The sequence below is a fragment of the Alosa sapidissima genome, chromosome 4 (assembly GCF_018492685.1).
Source record: "Alosa sapidissima isolate fAloSap1 chromosome 4, fAloSap1.pri, whole genome shotgun sequence".
NCBI classification, from domain to species: Eukaryota; Metazoa; Chordata; class Actinopteri; order Clupeiformes; family Clupeidae; genus Alosa; species Alosa sapidissima.
Window position 1 is genome coordinate 27,546,228 of NC_055960.1, and position 26,052 is coordinate 27,572,279.

General features: G+C 40.7%; 1 protein-coding gene across 3 annotated transcripts; it reads left to right on the forward strand.

Annotated features, from left to right (window-relative positions):
* Positions 1-3,851: 3,851 nt before the first annotated feature.
* On the forward strand, positions 3,852-25,925 carry pkp1b (plakophilin 1b). 3 transcript variants are annotated; one of them, XM_042088084.1, is made up of 14 exons: positions 3,852-4,230; positions 6,728-6,960; positions 9,524-9,966; positions 10,318-10,459; positions 10,806-11,013; positions 12,730-12,892; positions 13,610-13,727; positions 14,532-14,705; positions 15,367-15,537; positions 15,695-15,848; positions 16,155-16,353; positions 16,689-16,773; positions 17,501-17,737; positions 24,895-25,059. In XM_042088084.1, exons 1-13 carry the CDS (start codon positions 4,041-4,043, stop codon positions 17,555-17,557), a joined length of 2,337 nt encoding a protein of 778 aa, XP_041944018.1. In that variant the 5' UTR covers positions 3,852-4,040; the 3' UTR covers positions 17,558-17,737; positions 24,895-25,059. The 3 variants fall into 3 exon arrangements, with proteins under 3 accessions (XP_041944018.1, XP_041944019.1, XP_041944017.1); XM_042088085.1 differs by lacking the exon at positions 17,501-17,737 and having other exon boundaries at positions 3,854-4,230; positions 6,728-6,831; positions 6,865-6,960; positions 24,895-25,925; XM_042088083.1 differs by lacking the exon at positions 17,501-17,737 and having other exon boundaries at positions 3,854-4,230; positions 24,895-25,925.
* Positions 25,926-26,052: the final 127 nt, after the last annotated feature.

The window sequence follows — 26,052 nt, forward strand, 5'->3', positions numbered from 1 at the left end:
TACCATCAATGGGATATACATACCATTGTAATCAGAAGGGTCAGTTCTATCAAATGATGTAAAATACATATGGTAATGTTGATATAGTAATGAACAGTCTTTGAAAATCCTCTCCAAATGTATACCGAAATTTGTTAAAATTGAATTTCATTCGCATAAAAATGAATTTTCATCATATTTCTATACGAGATAGAGAAAAATATAGAGTGTATGACATGTTCAGCAAGTTGTGGGCTATTTAACAAAAAAGACTGAATTGGAATACCATTAACCTTTCAAAAGTTATGATAAATTAAGTGATAAGTGTATAAAAATGCAGGAAACGGGATTTAGAATGTTGACAGAATTCGCATTCTCTTTCTCACCAAAAACATAAAAGTATGCATAAAAACTAATAATGAAGTCAGACACAATGGTTTAGATGTATTTGGTCCATAAGAATAAACCATTTATTTGTATATAAGCAAATGCTACAGTCAACAATAATGATATATAAAAGAAAAACATGTACCTTACCAGTAATACAGGAAGTAAGTATACTGTATATTTATTGAAGATCAATTCTGAAGAGACATAGAATACATTTGATTCAACAGATACAACTTCTTTATATAAATTAGTGTAATATGAAAATGATATACATCTATAAAATGTATTATTTATGAAAAGCTAGGAATACAATCAACTTCAACATCACTCAAAAATCAATGTGTCTAAACATTTGAAAGTGGATTACATAGAACAAGCCTGTTGAGAATAAACACATACACACATATAAACACAAACTCACACACACACACACACACACACACACACAGAGGAGGATAGGGAAAGGTGGGGTGGGGAACCTGAAGGTTAAACACAGAGGACCTATGACTCATAACGAAACGCATCCCCTTCTGTAGAATGCCAAATCTGACAGCAATTTTGTTTACCAAAAAAGCAGTCACCTACCGCTAAACTCCAGGCCATACAAGCTACTTTAGTGTTATTATGTATTGTTTTTATAACAAAGCCAACAATTTTTCTTTGGCTCCTGCTGTACAGGAATATGTACTTGATGAAAAGATGACAGAGTAGTAGTTGGAGCAGCTGAAGGCGAGGCTGAAATTTTGACAGAAATGCCTGCCAGCTGTTGTGATAGATTTTCGCCAAAATCTTTCTGGCTGTAGCTACCAAACCTAGGTTCAACACCAGATTCTGCATTGCCAAACTTGAAATAATAAGAAACTACTGAAACAGCAATGTCAATGGAGAAAAAGTGTACACAATATGTATTTCTCATTTGGTCAACGCTCCCTGATCCCTTCAGAGACTTGGTTCCCCAGTAGCAATGGATATTAGGGAGGGAAGTGAAGTCCCATGTCAATGATCAATCCCAGAAAACTGTGAAACTCTTCTGGGGTCTCTTCGTCCCATGCCCCTGCACTGTGTGTTTGCATACAACGGCCTACTAAGCACAACCTCTCACCCGTTCCGGTTGGTAAAACCACATATGCCTGGGACAACAACATAAAAATCAACATAACAAGTCTATTTCACAGTGTTTTAGTGGCAGTCTACACCACCCTACGCACGCCACCTAAATCTATACCTTCTTCCTCCATCCTCACATGGTCTTCAACATTGTGAGCGCAAGCTCATCAGCAGTCAGCCACCTCTTCAGGCCTGCAAGGAGGTCTGTGTAGGTCTTGTCATCCTCCATCTGAAACAACAGTAAAATCATACAAATGTAATACATTTATTAATTAAAAAAATAAAATCACAAAACTACAGATGTGTGCATGTGTGCACATACATACACAAGAAGAGGTAGCCTAAACTATTGAAGCATTTTGAGTAACTCAAAAATATTTAGAAGTATGAAAAGTCATTTTATTACACATGGGTTTAGCTACCCTAAATCTGATTGCCTGGCTGGCATTAAGATAAAGACAGATTACATTTCACCTAGTAACTAACTGCTTAAATGCAATAATGACATTTCTGACATAATATGTGATTTCACATCATGTTTTCTATAAAACTACATATTGAGAAGAGTAGAATATCAAGTCATGCCATCTTAGAAAATGTTGAGACAAGCACGTCTGATGTTTGACATTTAGAAGCAAGGTAAAACAGTTCACTACAAACTGCCTAGCGAGGTAACAACCCGATGAGAGGCAATACGTTAATTAGCACTACATTTCTGACAGAATCCGTGATTTCACATCTTGTTTTCTACAACTACATATTGAGAGGAGTAAAAATATCGCTCAACTTATTTCATGTAAGAGAACGCAACTTAGAAACGCGGCGCCCATTGATTTATTCAGCTTTGGTATGCTATACTGACTTGCCAATATAATGCTTACCTAACAAGCAAATTGGTACTAGAAAACAAACTTACTTACAGGTTATATACTAACAGGTTTTTAAATGAAATTGTCAAATGAAAATAACTGATATAAAAAGCAAACGAGAATACTGCAAGCAGTTCAGAGTAATGCAGCTAGCTAAAGTTACATGACGATGCACTTAGCCCCCGCTATGCCATAATGTTGACGCTGATGAGAAAGCATATTACTATCAAATAACATGATTTTATGACTACAAATTAAGATTAACCATAACTAGAAACGATGTAAAATATATATTACCTCAGTTTATCCAGCTGTGTGGTTTCCAGTCGAGGTAAACTCCAACGAAGTGCAGGTGGCATCTAGCGGTCCATGTTAAAATGTACGACTGAAGTGAAAAGTTTTTTTCACGACTCATCTTCAAGTATCCAAAACATTTCGCGCCATAAACCCCTTAACCAATCATATCAAATTGAAGCTTATGTTGTCAGCATTACGGGGAAGATTTCAGAAATAAAATCAGTCATTGGACAGCTGAGATATTAGATGATTGGTCATCGTTAAAATTTTAACGAAATTAGAATGGTCGGGCTTGTAAGGGTTAATCGTTTTAGCAGTTTTGCTAAAAATGCTAACTAGCATGCTAACATGCTAGCATGCTAACTATGCTAACCATGTTACTTAGCTAACTAGCTACAGTGGGTAGGAGTCATAGTTGATGACAAGCAGACAAACAGTTACAATGGCTGAACAGTTGAAAAGTTCAGTAGTTTAAAGGGTTAAATTGTTTAACAGTGAAATAGTGTAGTGAGGACTTTTATTTTGAAACAGTTTTTGGCAGAGGAAGCAGTTGAATAGGGTGTGTAGTCTTAATAGGGCCAGTTTGTATGCTTAAAGCCTGAGACTGGCAGTTGATGCAGGTGGCCCTAACACCTGCCATAGCATTCTAATTGCTTAACGGCTCTATTGTGATGTCATCAGCCCATGTTAAGTCTATGGGGAAATTTTGACTAGTTTTTAATTAATAGTTTAAAAAGTATAAAAGTTACAAAGCTGAAAAATACAAAGCCCACATGTCCTAAGTAAGACCTACGTAACATAGTTTGAATGAAGTTTCTACGTTAAACGGTTGAAGCTGCATTAACTGCGTTAGAAGAAGAAGAAGAATATTAAAATGCCTAGGAAGAACAGTACAGTGCATTTTCATGCACTGTAATAAATAATGCATTACGCTTTTGAAGTAACTTGCCCAACACTGCACTGCAGTGAGTGCTCTCATTGCACTCAGAAGTCATGCACTTCGCTCGCCGATAGGTTGCACTTGGTTGAGGTAATATCCGATTTTTGTTTCGCTTGCCGCCGGACATTTACAGCACGCCGCGGTCAAAGTTCAACATGGGCGTGCAGTAGTTGTCTCCTCCATGGAGGTATTATGGTCTCCTCCAACATTGAAGAAACAGCAACGCCCCTGGCGGGAGCCTCCTCTTCTGTAGGCGTGTTGGCATGAGCACAGGTACTCCACCCATAGACATAGGCCACTGCTTTATATCATTCCTCTTTAAATTATCCCTCATCAGGAGAGAGTGGACTTGGAGGAATCGGTCACAGCTGTCATTCAGTAACATTCTTCAGCGAGACTAACGACCGGTGCTCTGCGAATTTGTACTATAGGGACTGCTAGGGAAAATATCCGCTGAAATGACGCTGGAGCCTTTTCGGTCAGCTATGGCCATGCCCGTCGGTGAGTCCGGCGACACGTCTCTTGCTGTTCCCTCGGACATCAACATGAGGTCAGCGCAGCAGCGAGTTATGGATCAAGTTCACACGATTGCTAGAAGCAAGTCCCGATACAGTACAAAAAGTGGATCTGGGCTTATACTTCCAACAAGTAAGTTAAATAAATCCACACTCATTATGGTGAAAAGGGCTAATTAGCTACTTGTGAGTGTCCCATTCATTCATTGAATTCATTCATTGTCCCTTATCTAGACTGAGTTTAAGGTGCGCGTGAGCCTACCTGAAATTAAGGTCATAGGCTACACATCCAGATAATATCCAAACATAGAGATGTGATTTTTATTCAGTATAAAGGATAATAGCCTTTTAAATGTAAGGCCAAGAAATGTATTGAAATTAGGCCCTATATTAATAAGGTCATGTCACTATTTGGTACATTACCAAGAAACTAGTAACAATTTGTAGCATAAAAAAAAATATTTTCTCAATTTCATTTAATTCAATTTCTGCAGAACAAAAAAAACTTACTCAAATGAAAAAATATATAATGTCCGCAACATTATATATTTTTTCATTTGACAAGTAAATAAATACCAGCAAGGAACAGTGGTTCTCAAACTGTGGTACGCATACCACTGGTGGTATGTAGACTCTCTAGTGCATACATGGGCAACATACGGCCCGCGGGCCACACCCGGCCCGTGGGCTTTCCCTGACCGGCCCGCGTAAGGTCCGTGAAAGAATAGTCAAGAGCCTAGTATAGAGATAATGCATGCAAATCAATATCGTTGTTTTTATTTTGAAAGCGGCTGTTATTTGTACGCCCATACATTTGTGCGTGGATGCATACGACGTAAACACCCACACTGATGTGCTGGTGAATAGAATTTATGCTTCTGCGTCGACACAATGCAGTTGCCTTTACGTCGGCGTAAACCTTTCAAAGTTTTGTGTCTCTTATGTCTGCGTCGCTCACCACCGCAAAGGTTATTAGAACGAACTCCTACTGCTGCTCGTTGGCGATACGAAGTGTTCATTTCAAAACGTTACTGGCAGATAGACAGTTTACAATCGGATAACCCCGTAATTGTAACCAAAATATGTCTGAGTTTATTTGCAAAGCTTATGTTAGCGAACTAGAATGATGCTACTACCCACAGGTTGCTTGAAGCAGCCGGCTCAACACACAGAGCGAGTTGACCAATCACAGTTATGTGCATAAAGTTAAAGCAAAAACATAGCCTACATTTTTAAAATTGTTTTCTTTGTGCATGTTGATTAACTAATGACAGCCTACTATTGTCTGTTCCACATTTTCGTAGTCTAATTCTGCATAGAGTTCATTTAATGATGGTAATGATTTTATGATGAAATATTGCTGAGTGTTGATGAAATGGTGGCACAGGCCTATCGGTTGTACTGACTCCTTCACATTTTCATGACCTAGCCTAATTATATAGATATTGTAGTACTTTTTTATATCAGTCTTTGAAAACTGAAAAAAAAAGTCAATGTCAAAAAATCATTTTCGAGAATGAGGATTAAATACTGGACATAGATTAAATAATAAATCAAAGTTTTTCCTTTGTCTCCCTCACATTTTCATCTGTTCTTACGACTAGTAAACAAAACCATATGATTTACTTAATGTTATACAAGAAAAGAATAGAATTGAACAGAATTGAGTTCAGACTTGAGTTCAGTATTTTGGGTCCGGCCCTCCTCAACAGTCCCAGTTTGTCATGTGGCCCCTTGGGGAAATTAGTTGCCCATTAGTTACCCCTGCTCTAGTGGTAGGGTGGTTTGCCCTAATATGGGACATTATTTGCTTTTCGGACTTTTGTAGTATATGTTAGGCTACAATGTGAGGGTAACACATTAAATCCACATTCAATTTTGATCACAGGACAGCTTTGGCTTTCCCATAGTTTGGGGAAGAGCCGCACAGACTGGAGCTTAGGTGTCCCACATTCGGACAACTCAGGGAGTCTCTGAGATTATTTTGTCTTCATGAGTTAAATTTAACGTTAGATGAGTTTCATGAGTTAAATTGAACGTTAGATAAATTTAAAGTTAGTTTTTGTTTTCTTCAAAAAAAATGCATAAAGAAATAGCCCATGTACAAGCCTAGTCTAGTTAAATTGGCCTATGCTACTGTATTTTAATGCCGGTCATAATGGTGGTACTTAGAGAGCCAATTGTTTTCTAAGGTGGCACTCACTGTGAACTCACTGTGTAGAGCAGCCGTGGCCTACTGGTAACTTGTAACCGGAGGGTTGCCGGTTCGAACCCCGACCAGTAGGCACGGCTGAAGTGCCCTTGAGCAAGGCACCTAACCCCTCACTGCTCCCCGAGTGCCGCTGTTGTTGCAGGCAGCTCACTGTGCCGGGATTAGTGTGTGCTGAGTGTGTTTCACTAATTCACGGATTGGGATAAATGCAGAGAGCAAATTTCCCCTCACGGGATCAAAAAAGTATATATACTTATACTTATACTATAACAGTTTGAGAACCACTGTTATGGACTATACACAAAGTCCTAGGTAGCAACTGAATATTATTGATACATGGGGTTTTCTGGAGGTGGTAAAATAACTCAAAGGATCTCTCTGTCTCTCTTTCTCTCTCTGTCTCTCTCTATCTATCCAGGTCCAAAAAGTGACAATGTGTTTTATGATGTACTGACTATCAACACATCTCCTACTACACACAAAGGATACCTTTCAGAATTTAAAAACACCACCATGAACAAGGGATCTGGCTTTGTGAACGGAACCATGAACAAGGGATCTGTCTTTGTCAATGGAACCATGAATGGATTAAAGGATCCATTAAGACCCACCATTAAAGGATCTGCACAAGTCAATGGTCATGCAAAAATGGTGGGCATTTTTTTCTCATATTGTTGTTAGTCTTAAATACATTTTTTTCAGCATTAATTTCCTTTGTTGTATTTTAAATTAATTCAGATTTCAATGCTTATTGGTAGAGCAGTTAATTGCAATGATGACAATTACAATTGAGTGAATGAAAGGATACAGTGGAGTTGCTAAAAAAATAACTGTTATCAGTCATTAGTGGACTGCGTGCATAGGCAAGTTCTGACCAAAGAGGAAATAGATGAAATAGAGGAACAAAGCCAGAATGAAATAAAAGAAAGGAGAAAGCAAATGAAAAAAGTAAAGTAACACTAGCTGGGCTCTCAGCTCTGTGTCTGTGTTCATTGGATAGGTAACCTAAGATCCTCTGCTTGTTCCCAGTTGGTTAGTGTAGAAAGAGAGAGCTGGCCCGCAGAGACCTGTTGGCTATGTGCCCAGTCCTCCTCTGGTGGCATGAGTGGACCTCACCTTAGGCCCAAGCTACACCAGGTCCGCAACTGAAGCGCTCCGTTTGTATATCGTAAAAATAATTTTAAAAGACTTGTCTAACGAGTTCCATTGATTACAGTAGAAGCTAATTGTTGCAGCAGATGCTATGTATACTTGTAGAAAACATCAACATGCTGTTACTCTACATTACTTCACACAAACACACACACACACACACACACACACACACACACACACACACACACACACACACACACACATCCCTATGAATTAGAGCAATATGTACTGTAGTTCTTTTACCTTACAATAGGACATTTGGTGCCACACTGACATTTTCCAATTCTACATCAGGTTACCTTAACCTGGGCTATTAACATTCAAATATTTGATTTTTCCTCCAACAGAGACCACAAAGACGTCTCAACCTAGGGGCTGTAAATAGATAGAGAATGCCATGTTTCTACTTTTGAAATGGATTTGAATTTATTGAAATATTTCTTGTTCTTGTTGTTCTCATTGGATTAGTCCATAAAACTTAAATAGCCAGTTTGAATGTGTGTTTGTACTCATATACACATGAATGCATGAATTAATTCATGCATCAACAGCAAAACTGACTTCTTTTTTTGTGATCAGCTGTTCATTGAGTTTTATAAACGGTGGGGGTGGGGGGGGGGAGCATACACATAATCATGTAAAAAAGAAGAGTGAAATCAAAAGATAAAAATGCTGTAAAACTTACTTCTAATGGCCTTAGCCTACAATAAATGCCTGAATATATTTAGTAGAATATAAATTGCCACAGGAGACAAATGACATTTGATTATATTCTCCTATCATCTTCTAATATAGTTTTGATCTTTATGGATATGGAGAGAAAGTTATTTAAGTGACATTTACAGTACTGTATAACAGACTCCATTACCATTTGGAGTGTGATTCACGGTGTTGCCTGATTGACTCTTTACTCAGTGCTGGTTGCCTGGTTCCTATTAAGAGAGCAAATATTATACGAATGAGGTGTCAGTTAGGATGTTTGAGCCAGAAAGCACTCTGGGAGTTTCCACTCCAGGAAGTGTTCATAGTCTGGGAAATATAGTGATTCACTGACATTCACCTTTTTCTCTAGACCTGAAACTCTTGGCAGATTGACAGTGTTGATCAGGCGTCTGCTTGAATAGTCAGGAGATAACCATAAGGTATTTTGTGTACTTTGTGCCACTCTGTTCACAGGACTCTCTGACAGTGTCCATTGTTTTTCAACACTGAACACTGTTTTCTTTCAAAAAGTGTACTGAACTGCATCAACACACTAGGGCTTAAGGAATCGTGGTCAATCTGCATGATCGCTATGGCGTAAGCCGACTCGAATTCTTGTCATATATTGTAGGCAGGATGAATTTGAGCTGGCTTCTTGGCTACAAGTTTGCCATTTGCAAATTGACTGCATTTATATAGCGCTTTTATATTCTTCCGAGCTCTCAAAGTGCTTTATAATTGAATGCCTCAAATTCACTCACTCACACAACAATGTCGGAGGCTGCCATTGGAAGGCACTAATCTTCACATCAGAGGCTCAAGGACACTTTGACAGCGTTAAGAGGAGCTTGGCTTGAACCTGAAGAACTTCTCTACCCCCTGCACCACAACATGGCATGAATTCAGATGCTTGGGAACAAACTGGCTTTTAGAGTAATTAAGGAAAGTATCGGAACGTCACCTATTACCGCCCGTCTCTTATTTCCGCCCTCTTACCAAAAAACAGATTTTGTTCAAATCTACACACCTATGGCTACTAAAAAATGTAAGGTTCATTTATCAAACGTTATTTTGAAGTATTAAAAAACATTGTTGTTTTAGAATTTTCAAACGAAAGGGAAAGTAATTGGTGCTTTTATGATACACACTATGATGTCACAATCTCATGATGAAGGTATCATTGGCACTTTGCCAGTTAAGCTATTGGAGTATAACAGCTAAGACAAGAACAGCTGTGTGTGTGGGAGGTGTGTGTGCAATGCATGTACCTCTTTGTGCACCTGTGTGTGTGTTAGTATGGTGTGCATGTGTAGGGTCATTGCACCTCACTTTTCTCCTTCTGGTGCTGTGCCTGCAGTTTGTGGATCAGGAGTCCCGGAGGACCGTGAGCTCCTCGCGCACTGTGTCCCAGAGAACCAACGCCACCACCAGTTGGAAGAGGCACAAGAGCGCCCCCGCGCCCCGCCTTCTCCCCATCAGCCCCACGGCAGGGTACCAGACCAGAATACAGCTGGATGGCCACAGACAGGTCAGCCAAGGGAGTCGCCAGGACAGTAGCCGCAGTGTGCCTGACCTGACCACCCGCATCGGGTTTCAGCAGAGGATGGAGGTGGCGGGTCAAGCCAGGCAGACCGCGAGCCGGTTCCCGGCCAGCTTGAGCAGCCCACATATGGAGGTGGACGGACCCGGGTTCCTCCAGATCCAGAAGGGGGGGGCACTCAGTCAGCACAGCATGACGCAGATCAGGCACCCTCCCTCCAACCACTCCCTTGCCGACTTCAAGATATCAATGGTCAAGGGGTGAGAACAGCCACATATACACAAAGGTTTGGTTGGTTGGATGGCCTGGATAGACTGTTGCATCATGGGTAGGTGGATAGGGAAAATTATTCAACACCCACATGCACCCATATGTGCTGTGCATCCATCCATCCATCCATCCATCCATCTATCCATCCATCCATCCATCCATCCATCCGTCCATCCACACATGCATACACACATGCATACACACACACATGCAGGCACATGCACTCATGCATACACACATTCATACAAACACAACTCTTTATTTGTTAGCATCTTACCTGCTTGACGGAGGTGAGTTTGTGCCTGTCTGTGGTTTGTGACCTTGTGGTTTTGCCCTCACAGGCAAACAATTGATGTCCAGAAGATGGACATCAGCATGTCAGACGCCATTCAGTACCTGTCCAGTCAGGATGAGAGCTACCAGCTGTTGGGGGCCACCTTCATCCAGCACAACACCTTTACAGAGGACAAGGCCAAGCAGCAGGTAGCCTAGCATCAGATTGTTAGCATATGTGTATAACACAGCAAAAACAGTTCATGCATCCCACAGTTTGGGGGATGCATCAACTGTCTCTCTGTGTGTGTGTGTGTGTGTGTGTGCGCGTGTGCGCGCACGCCAGCTCACAAAGTGCTGGTTTGATGAACTTCAAATCACTTCAAAGCACAGGGTCACAGTATCTCAGTGTAATTTGGTTTCACTCCGATTAATATTGTGTGATAGGGATGAGGGTCTGTATTTATTTATGTGTGTGTGTGTGTGTGTGTGTGTGTGTGTGTGTGTGCGTGTATCTGTGTGTGTATGTGTGTTTGTGTGTGTGCGTGTGTTCCAGGTGTTCCAGATGAAGGGCATCCCTGCTCTAGTTGCCCTCCTCCAGAGTCCCAATCTGCAGATCCAAACGACGGCCTCTGCAGCCCTCCGCAACCTTGTGTACAAACACTCGGGCAACAAGGAGGAAGTGCAGCGCAGCGGGGGCCTGGCCCAGGTAGTACAGCTGCTGATGGACACCCCATCATCAGAGATCCAGAAACAACTGACAGGTGAGAGACTCAGAGGCCGTTTACACGACACCGCCGGGTGGATTTTCTCTTACCGCTTTCACACCTTTAACGACTCCGGCAAGAAAAAACCTTGCGTGTACACACAGAGGTGTAACCGGCTAAATATGCTGTAGTGATTATGCCAGACCAGTCGATGGCGCCGCTGTGCAGAAGCTTCACGATAATTTTGCGTGAATCGCGTAGAAGAAAACATTGTTGAAACAGTTTGTTAAGCCAGAGAATGTCGAATAAGTGCTCTGGTTAAGCAGTCGCATGAAATAAGGAGACTACAGACAATTCGGTTTTCAATTCAACTGTTAAACTAATAAAGTTCATTTTCAAGGTATGTGACTGCTATGTGAAATTTCAAATGCTTAGCCTACGCATTGCATTAGGTCTGAGCACCACTGGAGAAAACACTAACATGCAGTAAGGAGTGTGTGTGTGTGTGTGTGTGTGTGTGTGTGTGTGTGTGTGTGTGTGTGTGTGGAAAGGTGGGGGTAGCTTTTAAAACTCACCCTCTGTCCTCCCAGCTGCCTGGACTCATGGCTGGCTTTTAAAACTCAGGACACACATTTCACATTCAATCGCCCCCCCCCCCCCCCCCTCCTCCATCTCCCTCTCAAACCTCAACCAAGTAGCAATGGCTAAAGAGACATAGAACAGTCAGTAGCCATTTTGTTTTTGGGAGTGAGTGATTTATGGTCACTCATGTGTGTCCGGAGTCTTAAAAGAGAGGGGGAGGGAGGAGGAGAGGGAGGAGGGAGGGGGTGAGGGAGGAAGAGAGAGAGAGAATTAGTATGCATTGGAATGTGGTTAATGTGGATATTCAGCCTGTCATTGGGGGCAGCCGTAGCCTACGGGTTAGCCGTAGCCTACGGGCACCTGTAGCTGTTTTCTTAAGGAAGAATGAAAACACATATGTTACCTTGCATATTGCTGTCAGGAAGAGTCTTACTTAACCAAACCAGTTATGAGATTTCACAAAACCACTTATGAAACCCAGGTTGTACTGTTACAATAATATTCGAGTGTGTATGTGTGTGTGTGTGTGTTACATCCCGGTCTAGGGCTTGTGGGATATAACAAAAACGGGCAGACACAAAACTTAATAAAATGGTGTATTTATTAATACAAAAAAAAAACCAGTATGGAAAAATGTCTAAACTAAGAAAAACACGGTAGGCCTCGGCGGCCAGGCGCTCACTCCTGGTCTCTCACCCCAGGGAGTGAGAAAGATGACGGCGAGTTGCACGGGCAAGGCCCGAGGCTGGCCCTAGTGGCAGCGATGTGCGGCAGCGACGGTGGCAACGAACAATCCCCACAGCTAGCAAGAGAGATAGCTCAATGACGTCAGCCCCCTTTTAAAGGGCCGGGCTACCCTGACGTCATAGGGTTTCACACCACCCCTCAGCTGCAGCCAATCTGCCTGGAAGCACACAATAGAAGAAACAAACACACATAATACACAAGATCCACAGGGTCGTAACAGTGTGTGTGTGTGTGTGTGTGTGTGTGTGTGTGTGTGTGTGTGTGTGTGAGAAGTAATGAAGAGTAACAGCATGTTGATGTTTTCTACAAGTATACAATAAGGACTAGGTTTACAGGGTTACATTTTAATAGTATTAATATGAATTTTGTAATTAATAGAACAGTAACAGTTGGAATGGAATGTGGTTTCTGAGTGTTTCTGGGTTGTATGGTTCTATTCCGCAGGTCTGCTGTGGAACCTGTCCTCAGCGGACTCTCTGAAGGCAGATCTGCTGAAGAGCTCTCTGCCGGTTCTCACCGAGCACGTGGTGGTACCCTACACTAACATTATCAACCTCAACAACAACATGGAACCGGAGATCTTCCTCAATGCCACCGCGTGTCTCAGGTGCATTATTCAAGCATTGTGTTTACCTGCTTTGTGTGCTGTGGGAGAACAGTTCCGTGTAGGAAATAGCACTCAGAGTCAGCAACCTCCACAAATGCTCTGTGTTTTCATTTTTGTCACTTAAAAGGTTTTCTAGAGAACTTTGATCAATTGGGTAGCATTCCTTGAGAAGTTGAGCACTTAATTTGATATGGAAGACATTTTTTAAAATTAAATTAAATAGCAATTGTGCAAGTAGAGTTGTTTACCCATAAAAGCAGCTGAAACGTGCCCAGGCCAGGCATGAATATGATTGTAATCCAGTTAAACTATGGAAATCTGAGGATAGACATGATTGTAATAGTGATGGATACTTTGTGGTTTGAAGGAGTGTCTTGGAAGGATTTATTTGTTTTGAGTACATTTTCACTGAGAACACCTTATTGAAAAGTCTGACTCAAGAATTGTCTTTCTTTTGGCAACTTTAAAAAGCCAAATTCTTAACAATGAAATCACACATTCATAAATATAAATATAAATATAGTTTATAGAGTTATGAGAAAGAAGTTTGGCGAATGTCCAGAGTATTCAACAAGGTGCTTTTGTTCTTGGTGAAAGATTCAAAACTAATAAATCTTGTTATTTTAGAGACACTTTCTGAAACCGCCAAGTTATATCTTCCACTGAAATCTTACGAATTATGACACCCCCCTCCCCTTCCCAAATACACACATATAGGAACCTGAGTGCAGCCAAGGTGGGGAACCGCCAGTCCATGCGAAAAACCAGTGGCCTGATCGATGCGCTGGTCAAATACATCCAGAACTGTGTGGCCGATGATAAGCCTGATGATAAGGTGGGTGGAGGAGTTGTGTTTTGTTCAAGCATCAGTGAAAAGCAGGTTGGACCGGCCATTTTTGTTCCTGTGAATTTATTCTAAAGATGTCTAACTTCTATAGCACTTGTATAACACAGTGTGTTATTTTTTTCTTTTTCTTTGGTAAAATGCCACTCTTTTTACCTTTACTCTTTAAAAGAACCTGCGCCCGGCCTCTAACGCCGAGGAGACATAGCAAAGTTTTTTTTTTCTTCTTTATTTAGTAGCATACCATGAGAGGTGAGCTTTTCTAATGGCCTGAGCCACAACCTGTTCACACTAATCCCATTGGAAAGCTGATACTCTAGCAGCAAACAAAGGGGGTGAGACACTGCCAGGCCAGCAGGCTGATGAGTCAACGCAAGGAATTTTTTTTTTTTTGTCTTTATACTGAATGTCAAAAGACAAAAGTGTAGCTTTTATCTTTATACAACTACTGTTCCGTTCATATGTTTTCCTTATCTGTATCGTTTCATTCATCTTTATTTATTGATCCCAATATCTGAATGACAGTAATCTTGAAACTTGAAGTTAAACCTTAATTAATTTGTCTACGAATTATGTCTATAAATGTCTTCAATATATAAATTAAAACCTATTAACAAATAATATGTTTATAGAATAGTAATAAAATAAAATACATCAATGAAAAAGTAATACTTCCAAAAATAATATATAATAAAATAAAATACATTTAAAAAAAAATACATTTTACATTTGTATGTGTGTGTGTGTGTCTGTGTGTGTGTGTGTGTGTGTGTGTGTGTGTGTGTGTGTGTGTAGTCGGTGGAGAACTGTGTGTGTATCCTGCACAACCTGACATACGGGCTGGAGAGTGAGTGTCCACTGCTCTTCACCAGACTGAATGCTCTGGCGCGCTCCCCCACCACCACCCAGACCAGCACACCTGGACCTCTCAGCTGCTTCAGCACCCAGAGCAGCAAGATCCAGCAGGAGGTGAGACCAGCACCGCACCCCGCCACTGCACCACAGTAACACGCACGCACGCACACACACACACACACAATTTTATTGCTTTTATTTGCTTTTATTTGCTTTGAGTATGTGATAAAAGTGCTCTACAAATAAAATATATTATTATTACTTTATCATTTGTTTATTCAAAAGTCCAAAGGCAGTCCAAAGTAGCCTAGGCTGTAGCAGCTGAATAGAGTTGGTGTGTTGTTGCGAAATCAGCAGAATCATTTTATTCTGCTGTATTGCATTTCATTTTATGCCAAAGCTCCGCTGCCTTCTACCCTCTCTGGTGCTGAGTTGCCAGTGGCTAGAGCAGCAAAAAGCCAATGTGTGCTTCTTTTACCGATATATAATTAACAATATCTTTTGCATTTCTTCCCAAAAAAACATCACATTTACGCTGCACTCATTTGTGCCTGTAGCAAGACACCTGCAAAGTTTGAAATCAAACATACAGACAGACAGACGTACCTATCATGATAGATCATGATGTGATAGATGGAATGAAATTGTTGCAGTGTTGTTAAACAGTATATGTCAGTGATTTTCCAGTGAAGCTCATTTGTGTGTTTTCGTGCCCTTGTATTGTCTGTGTGTGTGTGTGTGTGTGTGTGTGTGTGTGTGATGCTGTGTTCTCTAGGCCCACTTTGACTATCCGGTGATGGAGGACAACAATCCTAGCGGATCTGCCTGCCTGTTCCATTCCAAAACTCTGCAGATGTACCGCAGCCTGCTCGGAACCAGTGAGAACCCAGCCACCCTGGAGGCATGCTGTGGAGCCATGCAGAACCTTACAGCCACCACAGGAACCGTAAGAAGCCTCACATACAAAAACTTAATAAACAAATAATAGCAGAACCTCTTGGCTAACTCAGGAACTGTAACAACCCTGAACATATCAAATAAAAATGTGTGTGCGTGTGTGTGTGTGTGTGTGTGTGTGTGTGTGTGTGTGTGTGTGTGTGTAGGTATCGGCCGTGTTGAGCCAGACCATTGTCCAGAAGCTGAATGGCCTGCGTGTGATCTGCCCCCTGCTTAAGAGTGAAAATGTCAACTTGAAGTGCTCTGCTGTGCAACTTCTTGGGAACCTCTCACGCCACCCCCAACTACATAGCAGCATGGGTTAGTCAGTAACACATACACACCACACACACACACACACACACATACACACCACACACACAGACACACACACACACACAGCAAACCTCACAGCATCATGGGTTAGTCTGTGTGTAGCCAGGATTCTTTTCTTCTCCAGATTAACATGTTAGATCCTGCCTCCACTCCTAGTCCTTCTTAAACTTAGTGTGTGTATGGGTGTGTGTTTTGGTCTCCTATTAACATCACTTTGTTAATCGGTCTTGGCTTTATACATGAAATGCTAATTAAGTCTTTGATGTGTGTGTGTGTGTGTGTTTTCCGCAGCCCGCCAAGCCCTTCCTTCACTCACAGACTTCATCAGTGCTGGTGTCCCAAACGTGACCCAAGACGAGACGGAGATGGACGAAACTATGGCAACAGCTTGTCACACTGCATACGCCCTAATGAAGGCGGAGCAAGAGCTGAGCAAGGGGTTGCTAAGCAACAGCCTGATAAACTCCTTGAACAATATAAGCCACAATAGGTGAGTAGCTCTCATCAGCTTGTCTGTTTGGTAGGTTTCCATAGAAAGCCTGAAAAACTCTGGACGGACATAATGAGTGTTTTGTTGGTATTTTTCCATAGTGTGTGTTGGTGTGTAGTGTGTTTTGGTGTATGTCTGCGGTATGCTGAAACCCCATTCATTCACACAATGCATTATACAACCTCCCATTTTTGTGTGAAATCAGGTTTAAAGGAATGTAGCAAATATGGATGTCTTTCTGTTTCATTCTCTCTGTTTAACTAGTTTTATTTTAATTGTATATATAAGAGAAAATCTTTTTTTTTTCAATCAATTGTGGTCTTCTGTCTGGCCAGTAACCTACCGATGTCCAGCAAAGCAGCGGCTTTTCTCCTTTACAACCTGTGGGCAGAGAAGGACTTCCAGAGCTTATTTAAGAAGGTACAGTATGTTTGGAGACTCTGCTGGATGCGTCAGAAATCAGTTTTCCCCCCACATACTAGAGTAGAGTGACTCAGAACACTGTTGTGTGTGTGAGTGTGTGTGTGTGTGTGTGTGTTTCTTCTGAGTGTTTCCGTATACGTGAGAAAGTGAGAGGGCGGGGGCGGGGGGGGGGGGGGGCTTGAGAAAGAGAAAATGCAGTCGGTGGAGATGTGCCAGGGTGTGGCAGGGCGTGTTATTGGGGGCCAAGCAGCGAAGCTGTGAAGGCACCCATTGTGTTTCTAGCTTTTCCTATTATTAGTGGGTTTGATCCAGCAAGCCCACTATTGTTCTTCTTAAGTTTTCTTATTTATTAGTGGGTTTGATCCAGCAAGCCCACTATTGTTCTTCTTAAGTTTTCTTATTTATTATTCCTGTTCACCCACTTTTTGGACGAACTACTGCTCCTAGACCGTTTGAGCTATCGACGCAGCGGATGGTTCAAGGATTCTAATTCCGATTGTGACATCACAGCTGTAATTGTTTAACCGTTGTAGCAGGCAGCTCACTGCGCCGGGATTAGTGTGTGCTTCACCTCACTGTGTGTTCACTTACACCGTAGCATAATGAGAGTATCTACATGTAAACCGAACCATTGAGAACTGTGTAAGTCTACAGGCAGTTTATTAAAAAGAAAAACAGTACCGTTCACGTCTCGTTCACATATCTATGTCGTTCACATATACAGACGGGCGCCATCTTGGGAAAACACAACTCTCTGGGATGTGGCGTAAATCTCGCGTGAAACCTTGTTGCCGGAACAGCAGGGAAGAGGCAACAGGATAGCAGCACGAAAGATACACAGCATACACACGGAATTCGAACGAATTTGAAGACATCGAAGAACGAACCCTTTTAGTTTGATGGATGTCCTTATCAGTCTATGGTCTAACTTATGAACGTGTCGGGTCAACGTCAACAATAAGTAAGTTAGGCTAACGTAAACGTTAGCTATTTGCTGTTGTCATATGCAACCTATTAATGTTAGCTAACATGCTAAGCATTGAAAATGAATGCGTTAGCAATAGCCACTGCTTTTTTTGAGCTGACAAGCCCTGGAAATGCGTTAACGTAATCAGCCAAATTGACTCACTTCTTAAGACCCTTGGTATGGTGTTACAACGATGTGGAGTCGAAATGTAAATTGTTAGTATCGTTTTAATGTGTAAACAGACCAACCGCGATTTTGCAATGAAGTGAATGGAGTCATTTTAGGTACTACTTTTACGAGGTCTGTATCGGAACTCCCCCTATTACCGTCGGTCCCGTATTTCCACCGTCTTGCGTGTATGTGTCACTTAATATCAATTTCTATACAAACCAAGATAGCAGACTCCTAAAGAAACGCAACCACCCACACCATAGGTGTATCTAAATTAGCTATGTACCAAAAATGACATTTTACCGTGACTCAAAGAGCTGGAGACAGTGTTGTAAGGCTGCGTGTACACAACCGCTTGGAGCTCCAGTGGAATTTTAATTTCACGACGAGAATTCTCGGTCTAACCGTTCATGTGCCGTTGAAACGGTGTAAATTCACCCCTTGCAGACACGTGACTTAAGTCACGTGACGGCTCCATGCTGGACGGCAAAAAGATAGGAGACGGACGGCAAATTACATTATGTCATAACGATTATGATGAACTGAACACCATTACTATAACATCTTTGTAGTTCAATGTATTGCTGTTTGGGGTCTGATAGTCAAGGAAAGATGCCAGTGGTGTTGTTAGATGAAATGGGTCATGATCGCAAATGTAAAGTTATTAAAACTGGTGGTAACAGCAAGTGGAGATAACGTTAGGTCTAACGTTAGGCTACTGTAATTAACATTATGGTAAATGAACACCCATAAGTATTTCTAGACTAAAATATTGCAAAGCGATTTGGTTACTTTATTTGTCTTGCTTTTATCAGTTGTAACATAGTCAAAACGTTAAGAATGTCATAACAGAACATGAAATAATAACTTAGCTGCCACACTTAGAAGCTAGCTATTCTAGCTAACGTTTATCGTAGCTCATAGTGCTAGGGCTAATGTAACTCGTCAGTTTGTACGTTGCCCAGTGAATAAACTTACTTCTTAGGCCTACATGTCTTAAGTTAAAGAATTGAAAGAAATAGGAAATAAAAAAACTTGAACGGTATTATCTGTTTACATTCAGATTTTGCCAAAGACTTTGCCTAAGTGCTATCTGCCATCCTGTTCAGAGTCTATGGTTGCTATAGCAACCGCTGCTGCGCTTCATACACTGAGGAGATAAGCATGCAATTGTGGTTGAAATACTCCCGAAACACAAAGAAAACAAACCAAAATATATCTATGCAAGAACATGGGATGTTGTTGTATTCCAAACAATAAGCCAACAGTCGTGGAAGGGCATTACTACGGTTAAATCTCACTATAATCTCCTAGCTGTGCGATATGTCCCATTACAACCCATTGATTTGATTCGTGTTCTTGCCGTCCACTAGGCTATTTTGCTGTGGCGCGAACAAAACGTGACGTCACTTGCAAGGGGTCAATAGGCGACCCATCAGGCCAGCACTATAACTCCGAGCGTGGTAAATCTCGTGGATATTTCAGGCAGTAAATGCTCCCGTTAACAAACAAACCAGATTTTGTTCAAATCTTCACACCTATGGCTACTGAAAAATGTCAGGTTAATTTAGCAAATGTTGTTTTGAAGTGTTAAAAAAAATCGTTGTTTTAGAATTTCTGAACAAAAGTGGTGATAATTGGGGGTGTTACGATAGTTCTGTCAAAATGTATCTTATCTTTGAACAGACTACATGGTTATCTTCCTTAGACTTCGTAGATGTAGTTACTACAATTTGGAGGCGAAATTCGAAGTGTAAATATGGGTTTAATGTGTAAACAGAACCGCGATTTTGCGAGCTAGAAAAAAAGGAAGTGAATGAATGAATAGTTACTGCTTTTCTGAGGGCTGGCGTTCTCATAAAATCGACGTAATCTTTGAAAAGACTACCTGGTTATCTTCCTTAGACTTTGTAGATGTAGTTACTACAATTTGGAGTCGAAATTTGACGTGCAAATATGGTTTAAATGTGTAAACAAGACGCCTGATGTTTAATATGTTAATGAATGGGCACAGTATTATTGTGTACAGTAATGGGCTATCAGTAGTATGTAAACAGGTCATGTGTTATGTGATTTACATAAACTAGTAAACAACAGAAATGTTAAAAGCTGGTATTGTGTTTCCTGAATTCTTACATTCAGGCATTCAGATGAAATGTAATTAAATAGCATGTATATACTCTATCAGTGTATGATGCTTGCATGAGGGAAACATCCCAAAACAACGGCACCCATATAATTGCTGTTGTTTTGAGAAGTATTTCTCATGCAACAATGCAAAAACAATGAAACTAGTGTAGGCCTAATTATATTTTACATTAGTAAAGCAGTACTCTGATGTGCATGCTTTCACAAACTTTTGTGAACAATCTTAGCACGTTAAACATTGACTGTTTTGAAGTGCATGTATAGCAATATAGTATAAAAATAATAATAATTGTGATATCATTACAATTTGATGGGGGTGGGAGGAGGGGGTGGGTTCATGTAGGTGGGCCCTATGACCTCAAAGTATGCCTTGACTGGGCCTCAGGTCAAAGAAGTTTGAGAAAGGCTGATTTAGACGACAAAGCAGCAAGTTTTATGACCAGGTCGATGAGGGTGGGAAAAATCGTACATTTCTGTGCAAACTAGTCACATTCAGTCACATTGTCTTTTAAGAAAATGCAGTCCATTTTTCGGTTCCAGCAACCTCAGAACTGACCCTTCAGGCCTCTCAGGAGGCGCTGGCCTTCTAACCTAGCGACCACCATAGCAACCAGCATGATTGCCCTAGCAACCAGCATAGCAACCACGTTATTTATGCGTTTTAGCTTATTGGATGTTGCGTTAATGCAGATAACTTTTGATCCGTGTGCCCGATTTTCATAAATGAGGTATCGTTGGAATCCTTGGATGAGGCCGAGTTCCATGCCCATGACAAACCCACTCTTGCAGTTCCTCGGAACCGCAATTCTAGTTATAATTATTATAACGAAACGCTCATTTGCCATTGAACCATACAGTAAAAAGTTGAGAAATTTTGCAAATTGATTCGTTACAGGCATATGTTTAATTTCAGAAAGTTTGATGTCTGCACCTGGAGTGCTCTAGCACCACCAACATTTAAAATGTTGTATTACATCTATGCACTTACCGTACACCACATTTTGAACATTAAGGTATATTTGGAATCCTTGGATGAGACCGAACTCGACGCACACTATGACGTCAATTTCCGCCATGTTGGATCTTCCGCCATATTGGATGTCATCAAAAACACTTAAAAGGCATCAAAGGTCACAAAGTTTATCCGATTTTCACGAAACTTGACGCAGATGATCTTCAGACCATGACTCATAAATGCATTGCTTTTTGGAGCCATATTGAAAACCCATTGCCTGTGGTGACCAATTAAGTTTGGCGGCAAAGCCGCCAAACAGGAAGTGAAGTGATCTCAGCAAGACTTTCGTGTATCAACACCAAACTCAGTACATGGTCTTAGGACCCAATTAGGAGGAGGCTCAATAAATTTGATGACTTTTGACCTGTAGGTGGCGCTATAATCACAAGAAGAGGGCTCATATTTCTGCAATGCTTTCACATATTGAAACCAAACTTAGCATATGGACTTGGGACCTCATCCTGAGGACAGACAATAATTTTAGCGACCTTTGACCAGTAGGGGTGCTATAATTTGCAAAACTTTCTCGTATCAACACTAAACTTGGTATGTGGACTCATGACTACAACCTGAGGATGCACAATAAATTTGGTGACTTTTGACCACTAGGGGTGCTATAATTATCAACACTTTCTCGTATAGACACCAAACTTGGTATGTGGACTTGTGACCACATCCTGAGGATGCACAATCAATTTTGCGACCTTTGACCACTAGGGGTGCTATAATTTGCGACACTTTCTCGTATCGACCCAAACTTGGTACAAGGACTCGGGACCACATCCTAAAGACGCTCAATATATATAGTGACATTTGACCACTAGAGGCACTATAATTATCAACACTTTCTCGTATCGACACCAAACTTGGTATGTTGACTTGTGACTACAACCTGAGGACGCACAATACATTTGGTGGTGTTTGAGGCATGCATATGTGTGGGGGGCTATTGGGGTGTGTGGGAGAGGAGGTTTATCTGTGTATATGTGTGTGTGTGGGATGGGGGGTTAATTGGGTGTGTGTATAATGTAACAACATTGGGTTGCCATGACAACTCCTGCTTATTGCTTGGCCCCCACATTGCTGCTTGCAGCTATATTTTTGTCTGTCACCGAAAGTTCTTAACCATTTAAAAACACACACACACATGAAGACAGACTGACTTACTGATTAACTTACTCGGAACCTGTTTTTTTCTGGCCTTTTCACAACTTTACAACTGTTTTTCAAAACATTTTCAAAACTCATCACAACTTTACAACACATTTTCAAAACTCTCTGTCTATTTTTCAGAACTCTACACACAAAACCCAAACTTGCTCATACAAAATGCAAAATGCCTCAAATCTCCAGCAAAATGACACACAACATTCAAAATGTCATAAACACTCTAAAGCAAGCTCTCGCCTCACATAAAAAACACTTTTGTCATAATATGACATTTTGGATACATCATATGCACTGTTGCTCAAAACTTAAGGCTCTTCTGTCTTTCATTGGCATCTATGTATATTTTTATTCAAAAGTGAAAGTCATCTATAGAGAGGAGTTGAAATTCAAAGTAAACATGTAAGCAATATAGAAATAGTGATTTTTCCCAAATAATTTGCTGTTGTGAATACAGTATTTTAGAGCCAACAAAAAAACAAAGCAAAATACAATGACCACCAGATGTACATGGAGTTGTGAAAGAGTTGATTTAGGTAAAGACAGAAATTACTGTATTTCCAAAGAAAGAAATTGCTTTGCTTTTTCCAAAGAAAATGTACTACTGCGTGTGTAGGGTGGATCGCAGTTGGGCGTGTATTTATTCATAGGTGTATAGACTCTTTCAACAGCAGAAACGCGTTCCTTTTCCAGATGGTAACTTGGGGACAAACAAAAATTTAAAAAGACGATAAAGTCTAATTCATTTTCATTTCAAAGTATCTGCATTGGTTCTGGACATTTCAACCAGAAATATGATTGAAATGAGCAGTTGAAAAAAAACTGTAATGGCTGGCCCGTCAATCCACTCAGCTGAGCCAAAGCCAAAGGATTGTTGACTGACTCCTCCTGAGGGTATACCACTGGAGGCTTATCTCTTAGGGAGTTAGCTTCAACTAGCTAGCAGCAGCTAATTTGGGTGCTAAGATGTTTGTTTTCCAAAGGCTGGAAAACTCTGGCTCTTCATAGTTTATGATTCCAGCCTGGCGTCATTCAAGTAGTAATGAGTCACCGTCTCCTAATGTTTGATGCTCGAGTCCTGGGGCCGCAAAATGTCTTTATACTCTGATTTAAGGTTTAAGTGATGATTTTTTGGACAACACATCCTTAAGTCTTCTCTGTATAAAGTTTCCTTAAATGTTCACAAGGTTTTCTCCTTATTTTAGTCTTATGCTTAAGGAATCTCTTGAACCCTTGCACAAAAGATCTAAATAAAATAAATTACGGTACCTCTTACTCTTTCTGGCATAGATTGTTTCAGTTTAGTCTATGCCTAGTTATGGGAAAACGGCGTAAATCAATAAGATTTCAGAAGAACCTTATCTTACATTTATGAATACGACTGTCCTAGCTCTGTATAGGGATGTGGCGTTCGAAACTGACATCTCGAATCAGTGCCGAGGCTTTGAAGCACAAGTGTTTCGATACACTGCTTTGAAACGTGGTTCAAAACAGCAATGTCCAGTGACCATTGCTTCGAAACATTGTTCAAAATGCCCATGTCACGTGACCAAAGCTATGTGAACCATTGATGTATTTCACTAGTGTCAGCAGCAAGCTACTACTGTATGTGCCCGTCCATTTACAGTGTAGAAAAAAGGAATACACATGAACAGTGTAGACTTTTCTTAAGCCACAGCAATGATGGTGTTCTAGTTAGTGAGGGTGTTTTTGCACGGTAGCCTATATGCTGCTCAAATGTTGTTCGCTCCCCGTTTGGTTTGTAAGGTATTGTTTCAGATAATATTTGTTTATGGTCAGCTTCTTACTTTATCATTAACCACAGTTTCAACTGTGTAACACAGTGAACCACTGTCTTGAATAGACCGCATCTCCGATACAAAGCATTTGACAGCTTTGTTTCACCATAAACAGCTCTGAGGTGTCGGAATTATTTTGAAGCCTCAAAACAATTCGGCACAATTGCTTTGAATGTTTCAGTGTTTCACAAAGCCTCGCTTTGCCTAGTTCTATCCCTAGTTCTATAAAGCTTCTCTTTTAATTGACTGCAAAATGACCTGTTAAACAGAACGCACAGTACTGGGTGTGGTGTTTTAATTCCCACTGTGACTCTTCTGAATCAGGAGAAGATCTGTTTATCCCCAATTATAAGTATAAGTATAAATATATATACTTTGGTCTCTGCATTTATCCCAATCCGTGAATTAGTGAAACACACTGCACACAGTGAGGTGAAATACACACTAATCCCAGCGCAGTGAGCTGCCTGCAACAACAGCGGCGCTCGGGGAGCAGTGAGGGGTTTGGTGCCTTGCTCAAGAGCACTTCAGCCATGGCCTACTGGTTGGGATTCGAACCGGCAACCCTCCGGTTATAAGTCCGAAGCGCTAACCAGTAGGCCACGGCTGCCCCTAAGCAGCCTAAGTGACATGTAAAAGTCATGGTGCTTGTTGTTTTAAAAGACTAAAATGTGTGATCCTCCCTGTGAATAAGAATTAATGAAGCACAACAATTTGTCAAACCCATGAAAACTGAAACTGGCTTTACCATGTAACTTTTCCCATAGGTGGTTTTGCATGATTGTTATCCCCCCTCCCAATCTCACTCTCTCTCTCTCTCTCTCTCTCTCTCCATTTCTCTCCCTCTATAGCAAGGGATGCATAAGAAGGCCTTTGTGAATGACGTCACCAAAGCAGCTCATAGATCTATTATGGTTATTGACTAGCAGCGAGCAAGGTTCTGCATTGTAAGACATGTTGGCTCTAACCACAGACTTTTACTGGCACTGCCACTTATTAAACAGATCTGCCACTAATGAAACTATGCTATACTAGTGATGCAACTGCAGATGCATACAGTCTGTAACAACAATATCATGTCATGAGTACTTTTGTGGTTAGGTTGTAAAGTGAGACATGGACTGTGTTCCAATTTGCATACTTCTGTACTTACAATACCGAATATGAGTGCACAAACCAATGCACTTGTGTACTCGTTAGGTATTGTAAATACAGAAGTATGCAAATTGGAACACATACATGGCCTTCTGGCACTGTTTTAATGTATAAAACACTATCAAAGATTTTTGTTTACATTGGGTGGTAGCCTAGTTTCAATGAAGTGATATATTTTAGAATTTCTAATCTATAGTACAGGGTCTCTTTGCATCTGAAGCACCTTTTTGAGAAAGAAAACACTTGACTTTACTGTACTTGGGTCTTACTGTTTAAATGTGGTCTTATTTTACTAAATTGTGCGGGCAATTTAGTATAATGTGTGCTCGCATTACTACATAGTATGCTTGTTTTATTAAATCGCGGTCTCATTTTACTAGATTGTGCGTTCAATTTAGTCCATTGTATGCTCATTTAACTAAATCATGTACTCATTTTAGTAAATAGTGTGCTCATTTTACTAAATTGTGTGCTCATTTTACAAGAAATTAAATGAGAGCAGAATTTAGTAAAATGAGCACACAATTGAGTAAAATGAGTACGGTACACATTCTCTGGATATACACACAAAAATATATTGCAATCACACCTCCAGGGTTCCATATAAATGTAATTGTTGAATTTATTTTTTGTTGTTCTAACACTTAGTTTGATCTTGTAACTTTTTAATGCAATGTTGTATTTACTTTATGTGCTCTTAATGAAATAAACTGCTCCTGAGAAAATATACCATCTGTTAGTGTTGACTATGACTGTGGCTGTATGGGCCTTTTGCCTTTATTCAGATAGGATAGTGAAGAGTGACAGGAAGTGGATGGGACTTGAGCAAATTGTGCCACAGCTCCCCCAACAAT

Coding starts and splice junctions, on each gene's coding strand:
- pkp1b (XM_042088083.1), top strand. CDS start 4,041: ATGACGCTGGAGCCTTTTCGGTCAGCTATGGCCATGCCCGTCGGTGAG. Junction 10,460..10,805: donor AGGACAAGGCCAAGCAGCAG/GTAGCCTAGCAT, acceptor CGTGTGTTCCAG/GTGTTCCAGATGAAGGGCAT. Junction 14,706..15,366: donor GCAGCAAGATCCAGCAGGAG/GTGAGACCAGCA, acceptor TGTGTTCTCTAG/GCCCACTTTGACTATCCGGT.